The sequence below is a fragment of the Fulmarus glacialis genome, unplaced genomic scaffold, assembly GCF_000690835.1.
Source record: "Fulmarus glacialis isolate BGI_N327 unplaced genomic scaffold, ASM69083v1 scaffold44027, whole genome shotgun sequence".
Lineage (NCBI taxonomy): Eukaryota > Metazoa > Chordata > Aves > Procellariiformes > Procellariidae > Fulmarus > Fulmarus glacialis.
Window position 1 is genome coordinate 1 of NW_009222136.1, and position 9731 is coordinate 9731.

The 9731-nt window shown below is 36.9% G+C and overlaps 1 protein-coding gene across 2 annotated transcripts; it reads left to right on the top strand.

Moving 5' to 3' along the window:
* Positions 1 to 6: 6 nt before the first annotated feature.
* LOC104079346 (non-specific lipid-transfer protein-like) lies at positions 7 to 7592 on the top strand. 2 transcript variants are annotated; one of them, XM_009581359.1, is made up of 6 exons: positions 9 to 103; positions 1726 to 1734; positions 3073 to 3166; positions 3764 to 3893; positions 5347 to 5426; positions 6676 to 7588. In XM_009581359.1, exons 1-6 carry the CDS (start codon positions 81 to 83, stop codon positions 6769 to 6771), a joined length of 432 nt encoding a protein of 143 aa, XP_009579654.1. In that variant the 5' UTR covers positions 9 to 80; the 3' UTR covers positions 6772 to 7588. The 2 variants fall into 2 exon arrangements, with proteins under 2 accessions (XP_009579653.1, XP_009579654.1); XM_009581358.1 differs by lacking the exon at positions 1726 to 1734 and having other exon boundaries at positions 7 to 103; positions 6676 to 7592.
* The last annotated feature ends 2139 nt before the right edge of the window (positions 7593 to 9731 follow it).

Sequence of the window (9731 nt, forward strand, 5' to 3'; positions counted from 1 at the left end):
GGAGGCAGGTTCCCGGGGCAAAGGTCGCGCTGCAGCACAACCTGGGCCTCGGCGGGGCCGTGGTGGTGACCCTCTACGGCATGGGCTTCCCCGGAGCCGCCAGGTGAGAGCCCCGCGGGGCTGTGGCTGCCCACAGCGCCTAGTCGAGACGAGGTGGTCCGATTCCACGGCGTAATGCCCTGGGAGAAGAAGTGGTGGGGTCTGCCTTCTGCGTGTAGCCGACTTCTTGAGGAGAAAACAGCACTGTGTGTGCTGACAGACCTTACAAAATAGTTACCTTTCAGACTGTATCTCTATAGAGCAAGAAAATGCACTGCTGAATGAAAATGCACGTTCAGCATTCGTGTACAGGTCTTGGTTATACTGTCATTGGAGACTTTCACTGTGGGTTCAGTAGTGGTGTGAACTAAGCTCGCTTTGTGTTGGCTGTGCTCCCATATCTTTGTGTTTCAAAATTTGTTTTTTTAGAATTATTGTTTGCCTGTGTGCAGGGAAGAAATTGCACTGTAAACTAAAATTTGCTCAGCAGTTGGACCTGTTGTGTACCTACAGCACTGCAGGTGTATACAGAGATTATAACTTACACAGTGTCCTATTCCCGATAAACAATATGCAGTGTGAGCTATAAGTTATTGAAAAGAGCAAACTGGCCCATAAAAATGGCTGGCATGATTTCCTGTAAGGAAAAGTCTAATATTTGGAGGAAAAAAAGCCAACAAAACAAAAAAAAACCTTGCAAGAACAAAACAGGCCACGTTAAAATGAATTAATTGAAACTAGGGACTTGCCAACAAAAGCAAGACATCTGTGGGAATAGAGATACCCACGGTTTTCACTGCTGAAATTGTTGCTAGTTTGGTTTCATGAAGAATTGCTTTCAGCTGTATGTGTTACATGTGGTATTCTAAGTACTTATTAAAATTCAGGCATGTTACTCATCCAGTCCTGGCTAAAAAATTTGCACTTGCAATTTTAGTATACTTCAGAGCGAGAGAACACTGCAATGAAGCTGTCTTGCAATCTGCTATAGTTCTATGCTAGGATGGACAGGAACTGAGAGAAAATTCTGAAAATTTGTAAATATACCAGAATTTCAGGAGAGACTTTTTTACTACACAGTTCCCTTTATGTTTTCACTTTCAACTTTGCTTAGAAAGATTGAGCTACTCTCTGTGGGTGTTATGGTTTTGGTTTTAAAGCTCGATGCCAATACTTTATATTTGCTCTAAAAACCGTGAACAGTAAAATTAATCATGTACTGGACTTCCAGAAAGAAGTATTACCCTCCCAACTCATATATCTAATGTTTGTTTTAGCTAGACCTGTACAATTCCTGGGAGGTGACAATAGAATCTGTGGAAGAGGTAATGAGAGAAGCAATTGAACTTTGAAGGGCTGCAGCAGTAACTTTTTATAGTACAGCGTCAGAAGTGATAATTCTATCACTTCTGTAATCTGTAAGAGGTTAGGTTGTATGAGAAAATAGGTAATCCTGATACAGGAAAAATCATGTCTTCTCATGTCTTCTCATTCTCTTCAAACATGCTTACAAAACTTGGCAATGGGTGTTGGTACACAGTTTTAAATCAGAGGGGAAAAGACTGTTACAGGGAATATACTATTTTCCATTGCTTTAAGCTTTGTCTTTAAAAATATTGTAATTTCATGGAATGGAATCTGCTGCTCTGTGTATACTGTTAACCTTGAGGTAACTGCTAGAAGTAGCGCCTTCCTGTCAGGAAAAGCTTTGCATGTATAGATAATATTTCTCCTGAAGAAATTAAGTCTAACTTACTACAGCTCACTTCACCTTCATTGGTATTGAGAATTTTTTAAATTCTTTGTTAGATACAACTCAAAACAGAGTAATCGTAGCAATACTAGTTTCATCTTACATTAGAGAAGCTTAAAAACCCGTAGTTCTCCGAAAGGCTTTGTGTGCGGGAGATGCCTGACACAAGGAGTGGCACCAATGTGTATCAGACTTTAGAACGAAACAGTGCGGCTAATCTGTTCAGACACCGCTTATGTAATTGAATGATGTTGTGTATTGTGTAATTAAGGGAAAGGTGGTGGCATTTCATGTTTATAAAGATACTTTTGTATCATTTTTTCTACAGCAATGCACGTAGACTTAATCATTGGATTCAGATACAGCCTGTAATTAGTGGCTTTAGTAATAGCTACCAAGAATGTACATCAAGGTAAAGGACAGCAGGACTTGATCCATTTTGGATTAGTCTTTGAAACAGTTCTGCTTTTTTTTGACACTTTACGATTTTACATCCTGTTAGTACAGCCTTGGTTTATTAGCAAAATTGATGTGTCTTCTTCAGATGAAATAGTCCCTACTATTACTACCCCGGCATACATCTATGGGGTAGTGTTAGTACCACACAAATAAGTTCTAGCAACATTTCCTAAGTGATTCTGTCACTTCAACAATATCAAACCTGACCATAATTTTGAACTCTGCTGCCAAGAGATGGTAATAATTGTAAACTCGTTTTTCCTGCTGCTTGAATTGCCATTTCTTTGGACATCTCTATACGTACTTCGGCTCTGGGTGCCTCTGCAGAAATGAAGAATTAGGTTTCATACTACTGTCAGGCATCTAAATCACTCATTCACGACAAATGACTGCTCCAGAGAATCAGGAATAATGCTTAGTGCCTCTGTGACTGTTAAAGAGGCCCACATGAATTGGAAGGGGAAAAGGGATTTGTTTTGCCAAAAAAAAAAAAAAAGGTGGTTCTCTGAGATGGTGCATGTGCTGCTGTCTCTTCACACAAGGTGTGGCAGTAGCGTTTGCTGTTTTGCCTTAATAAGATTAATGTTTTACTTTCATTATAAAATTAGTATCCTGTCCATACATGCAAAAACGTGTAAATACTTGAAGTGACTGTAATTCAAGCTGTCAAGCCCATCAGAGAGCCAGCTTCACTTTGGTATCATATAGTTGCTTTACACTGCTAAAGTGTTTCAGTGTGGCTGTTCTTGCTAGTGTTAGGCCTATTCATGATGTTGAAAATGTGATTAACAGTATGTAAATGAATGGGTTTTTCATTTCAGCACCGGCCGTATTGCGGCTGTGCCTCTCAGTGCAGCTGTTGATGGATTTAAGTCACATTTGGTCTTCAAAGAGATTGAAAAGAAGCTCCAAGAGGTATTTGACTACTTCTTTTACCTACAACAAGATTTTAATTTATGACAGAACATGTGTGAAACCTGATGGGAATATAGTAGCATCAGTCACTTCCTCAGTACTGCTCATTGAAACAAATGTTACAGCTTTGAATTTCACTGTGTCAGAAATCTTTCTATGCTGTGCCATGATTTTAAATTCTTTTTTTTCAGACAATTCCTACCTGCATAAGGGTATTTCAGTAAAGGCAAGTTTAGATTGTATGTGAGGAGCTTGCTAACTAACACAAGAAACTTTAAGTTTGTGTTGGTGTTTGTTGCTTGCTTTGTAAGTGTGATTGGAAGAAGAAATCACATTTTGTCAGACTTACAGCAAGACAAGACTGTTAGGACAGTGGTCATTTTTTTAATTGGTAGATTTTAATATAGATAGTCATAGTTTGTGGTTGGGGTGTTTTTGTTTTTAAATGGTTGTTAAACAAAGCTTAATAGAGGGAAGTAGATATTTCTATGTTAGCAGAAAGGGTAAAGGTTTTGAAATTACTTTCTGTTTAATTCAAACTATTTTAAAATTATTTTGAAGTAAATGAATAATTTGCATATTACATGGTCATTACAGGAAGGAGAACAATTTGTCAAGAAAATTGGTGGAGTCTTTGCCTTCAAAATAAAAGATGGTCCTGATGGGAAAGAAGCAACTTGGATAGTGGATGTGAAAAATGGCAAAGGCTCTGTAGCAGTTAATTCAGGTCAGTGCTACTTTATTATATTATTGCAGAAAACGTATAAAACCAATGAAAAGAATATAAATTCATATTCTGTTTAAGCTATAGTGACCTTGAGCAAAAGTGGTGTAGAGCTACCTTAATTTTAAACTTTTCTTATTACTGACACTTTTAATCCATGATTTTTCAGACCAAGAATTGAACGTCTTCTACTCTGAGTTCTGTCTAGATAATTGCGTGTTTTCTTAGAGGCTCCAGACAGATCTGTCATATGACTTTTACAGAAATCAGAATTAAAAAAAAAAAATTCAAACTTCAGGGATTTTGTTGTCCTTGCCTCTTAAAATTTGGGCCAGAAATGTAATTTATAGCTGTTGCTTTGTTGGGAGACACTGGTAGGTGGTAAGCTATCTTGTCTATCTTGTCAAGTTACTTCTCGTCTGCGGCTAGTCTGCAGCTAGTCAAGCAATAAAACTTGACTGATTTCAATACTGTACCAGCTGACATAACCTTCAACTTCCATTTTTAAAAAGGGCAGACATAAATAAAACACAGACTGGGTGGTGGTGGGCAACCTCATAAAAGTATTGGAAGCAAAGGATTTGTACCCTTGCCATGAAAATATCTTGTCGTGTATCTGAAGTCATGCATCCTAGTAATGTAAATAAAAAGCCAAAGACAAGTCTGTCCTCAGAATCTCATATATCTATGAACCTGCATCATAAAGCTTTTAATTAAAAACATGACAGGGGGTTCATTTGAAATTCATTGATCCCAAGTTATTACAAAAAGAAAAGTACTGTTTTCTGTTGTATGGACAACATTTTTTCAAAAAGTTAAGTTTAATAATAAGATGACTCTAGGAAAAGATGTGTGCAGTTTTTACCCCTTTGGTATATACATTATATTTTTATCAGAGCTTATTAAAATAAGTTTTCAGCTTATTTCTGGTAAGAAGATTCTAAAAACTTCTGGGTTTGAATTAATTCAAATGAGTGCTTTTAGAATGCACATGTTGTTCCCATTGAAGGAGAAGGCAGGAAATGCCTGAAATTTCAGTGATTAGTATCTTCAGAGTGTGTCACAGGGAAAACCACATTTATTCTGAGTTGATCTTAATACTAGTAAATTTAAGCTTTATAAAACTTAAGACGATCGTCAATCGTCTCAATTGCAATTAACATTCTATTTGATTACAAGCAGATTATTATTTCTTTTCAAGGAATGAATTTGCTTAGCACCTTTCAGAAAGGTCCGTCTTTCTTCAGTGTTGGGATGGTCTGTGCTGCAAGGTGGCACAGATGCCTGTTGGCTATTGGATGATCTCTTGGTGATATTTTTATAATGGCCCTTATTTGTATGTACTTCAGGTACCATTTTGCTAACCTGTAGTATCAACAGATTCTTCATGGAGTTGCAGCTTCTATTACTATTTCATCTCTCAGTTTGAATCTTCATAGTCAACTGTATCTTGCAGATAAGAAGGCGGATTGTACAATTACAATGGCTGACACTGATCTGTTAGCTCTCATGACTGGCAAAATGAATCCTCAGACAGTAAGTATAGCAAAGATGAGATGGTAAGAGGACTGACTTGTTTGTTTGTTTTGAGTGTGTTTAAGTTGAAATAATTTAAATAAAACCCCTCCTCCAAAACTGCCATGGCTGTTCTGAAAAATGACAGTTCTTGACTTTCTCTGAACAAATTGGTCAAGTAAGATTAATCAGGAAAGACAGTATCTACTCTTCTGAACAGGTGCATATTATCTCAGACATCCTGTAGGTAATCCAGAAGGGGATATAATAGTGCTTGGTTTGCAGAGAAGACGGGGAAACTAGTGTTTGCAGTATGACTTAAAGAAGAATGTTGGCCCTCTGTTTGGAGGGCTTTACGCTCCTAGCTGGCATTGGTGTAAGGAGTAATGTTGATGCTGAAAAATGGAAATTGAGGTGAGCATCCACTAAATGCCTATGATTATTTGGGTTTTTTTATTCCGTAGTGTGTCAAAAGCAGCCATAGTGTACAAGTAAACCAGACTTCTAAGTTAATTTTAAGTTGCTGTTCCGTACTTCTAAATTTGAAATGCTCTGGGTAACATTCTTTTAGGTTTTTGGTCTGGTAATCACAGGGTAAATAAGAATTTTCACCAACTAAAGTGTGTCTAAGAAAAGTTTGAAGGTAAAATACATTATAGAAATGTTGTAATGTACATTCTATGATTCTATGTAGGAAATTCAGAAGCAATTACAATTTTACATCTACAATTCGAATATTTTAGTGCATGCAGTTCATCTTTTTACAAGGTCCGGAGGAAAAATCCAAATCTTTAGTGTGTCTGCTTCACAAACTAGATTTGTAAAACTGAATTAATCAGTAACAAAATCAGTAATGGCAGGGGGGGATTTGAGTAAGAAATCAGTTGTGGCGTCTACTGTACACTATTGCTTTATCATCTTCACTTTCTACGAAAGTATTTCTACGAACTGGCATTACCAAAACATTGGGTATTCTGCCTTGCTTTGATACAGATCCATTGTTATGATAATGCAAGAAACATGCAATACCAAGTTTATTCTCTTTAGGTATCACAAATATAATAAGCATACAACTTCCTCAGTTTACTATTCTACCTTCTAGTGTCAGAAAACACATTTGTTGATGAATGTGAGATATCTGCTAGAACTGTTAGAAATATAAAACCGCAGGCCAGAACCTGCACATACATAATAGTCCATAACCTTTGAGGGGGGTGCATTTGGGCTAATATGTTGTATTGCATTTTATATCATCTATCTTTCTTTTTAGGCATTCTTTCAAGGCAAATTGAAGATTTCTGGGAACATGGGCATGGCAATGAAACTCCAGAATCTACAACTTCAGCCAGGCAAAGCTAAACTTTGAGCTCATTAGAGTAAACAGTCAGTACTTGATATTCTTGACAAAAAAGTAGAATGAAACTAGACATTACCAATAATATGGCGCAGGCTGGGTTTGATTGGACCTCTCTCAAGTAAATTCTGTGGTTAGAGACCTTAATTTTCTTAATAAATTCCATCAGATTGTCTGTGGCAAAGATTTTTAGGCTAAGCTTGAGGCACTAACTCTTGCAAATGGTATACGGTGGGTATTTGTTACAATTTTTGTTTTAATCAATATGAAAAATTTTATAAAACATAGAGTTGAATGAGGCTGCTTACTGTTGTTCAGGTTAGTTGGAAAGAGAGTGAGGAGGATTATAAATAGTTTGACATATCAATTAAATTAGTTGCATTTTTTTAAAAGCTGTAATAGCAGGTCATACAAATGCTTTCAGACTTCCATTCTAACAAATTTGCTGCTGCTTAAATTAAAATGGTCTTATAAAGGGGATCTCTAACAACATTTTTTTTTAGAATAGGCTTTAGGAATTTGCTATAAAATACTTTTCTTATTACTACTTTGGAATTAAAAAATAAACAAAACATCCAGAAGTAAGTAGGAACTAGAAACGTTGCTTTCAAATTCACAGGATTTGATAATACTTCACCTTGAAAAAAGATTAGGTTTGCCAGGAGAGCAGAGAGGGAGTATGACCAACATTTTACCTGTTTTCTCCTGAGAAAATCTGGTGTTGATCATTATGAAACTCTTATCAGTAATGTAAAAGCTTTAACTTCTGTTTTGGGAAAATGTATTCTGGCTGGAAGTTTAATAGAAAATTAAATACACTTTTCCTGTTCTTCTGTGTGTTGCTTCTTCGGATTTGTAAACACAGATTTCATGTTAATGCTCTGAATTGACTATTTTATACAGATCGTCATGAAGGGCTCCTGCAGTCATTCATTTTTTCCTCCTTGGGCATTGTCAGTAGATACTCCATAAACTATATCTCAGTCCAGTATATGCACCTCACATCCTCACATATGTGGGCCACGACTGAGGAACTTATGCATGAACTTTCACTTCCCTGGTTTAACTAAAACCATAATAAAAATTAGCTAATACAAGCCAATCATTCTCCTTATCTGGTGTGCATGGTTAGCAGATTGCTGAGCAGTAAAAATAGCTGTACTGAATCAGAACAAAAATTGATCTAGTGCACTATATTTTCTGACCGTTGATACTGTGGAAGGAATATTAAGATGGCCCAAACGTCTGTTTACCCAGAATACTTTCCTAGCTGCCAGTGATTTTAGGTCTATACCTAAAGTCTATCTTAGTGGATAGTCTTTCGTGAATTTGTTCGGTCCCTTTTTGAATTCTTAATGGCTTTTTAGCATGCGTCAAGAATTTCTGTAGCTTACCTACATGTCATGTGGAATTAAATTCATTCCTTTTTATCTTTTATATTGCAGTTTTATTGTATACCTCTTAGTTGTTTTTTTGTTGTTGTTGTGGGGTTTTTTTGGGTTGGTTTGGTTTTTTTTTTTTTTAACTGGAAGAAACAGTGGACAGCTTTGAAGCCCTCCTGGTATTTACAGTCTTGCTCTATCACCTTCAGGCTTCACAGCTGTGTCTATTTAACTGTGTCACATGGAGAGGCCCTTGTAACCTTTTGGCCATCCATGTATCCTTCCTGTATGCTGCATTCTGATTGTCCTGTTAAAAAGCTTTCAAGCTACAAGAGCATTTGCTGCTTTTATTTTTCTTTACCCAGTTTCTGACCACTACTAGTTTTGAGCTGATGTTTTCTTAGATCTCTTAAAACTGGGGTCTCATTTCTTTCCTATTAACTCAATGTTTATTTCTGCACTGTGAAGCTGAAACTTTTTTTTTAATTATTCCATATTCATTGCTTTATTTGTACTGAATTTCAACTGTCTGTTTTACTGTCCAGGCACTCAATGTTCAGACCTGCCTGCAGCTTTTGTACTCGGCCCTCGTCTTTAAAATCTGGATGAATCAACTTTTATCACCCCACTGTTCATCTTCTTTTCCAAGGCGTTAGTTTAGTCTTGAATAGGACAGGTACGGCCTTGCTCCACTGAAGACTTCTTAAAATACAATCTGGTCACATGAATCAGGTTTCCTCTTGTGTACTTGTTTATTGACTTACCCAAAGGATTGTGGCAGATAGGAGCCATGTGTCTCAAACGAAAGCAGGGTTAGCTCTCTACAAAATAACATTTGCTAATGTATCCACTGCTTTTTCCTAAATTCTTGCCATTTGGCTTGTGGGTTAAAATAAAGAGGAATTACAGGATTGCAGCAGTAATTCTGTACTGAACACAATTTGTTCCTCTACACAGTTGCATATACGCCCGTTCATTAGGAAGCTTTGTCCTCTTGTTGAATCACTGATATCACCAGAAGAGCTTTGGATAGATATCTGTTTGCAAGCTAAGAACCTGCCTTTTGCAAGAATTTTGAGCACAGACAGAATGTATTTTTGGCCACTGTTTAATTAAAGAAGCAAATGAATTTTGAAGTGTAAACAAGCTAAAATGGATCATAGTAGTCCATACAAGTAAAAATATCCTCTAGGCAGAGGGTTCAATGTTCTCAGACTCCCAGTTCACATGAGAGGAAATTTCAGCTTTAGACATTAAAATGCTTAGGAGGGTTGTTTTTCCTTTGTGGACTCCAGTGAATACCCTTTGCAGCTATTGGGTTTTTTTTTTACCAGCTGTGATAAACGTATTAATCATTTGACAGCCAGAGATGCTGTCAGGTTGGCAGGTGTATCTTATCTTTACTTTCTTTTGTAAAATGAATGTAATTCTTTCAGATATGAATTTTCATAATAAAGAAAAAAAGTAAAACATGTTTCATTGCTATAAGAGAAGCAAATAGATTTGTCGGAGTTGAGCCAGTGAGCAGAGCGATGCCTGACTCAGCAGATCTGGCTTGCAGGAATTGGAGTGAATGCTTTGGATTTGGAG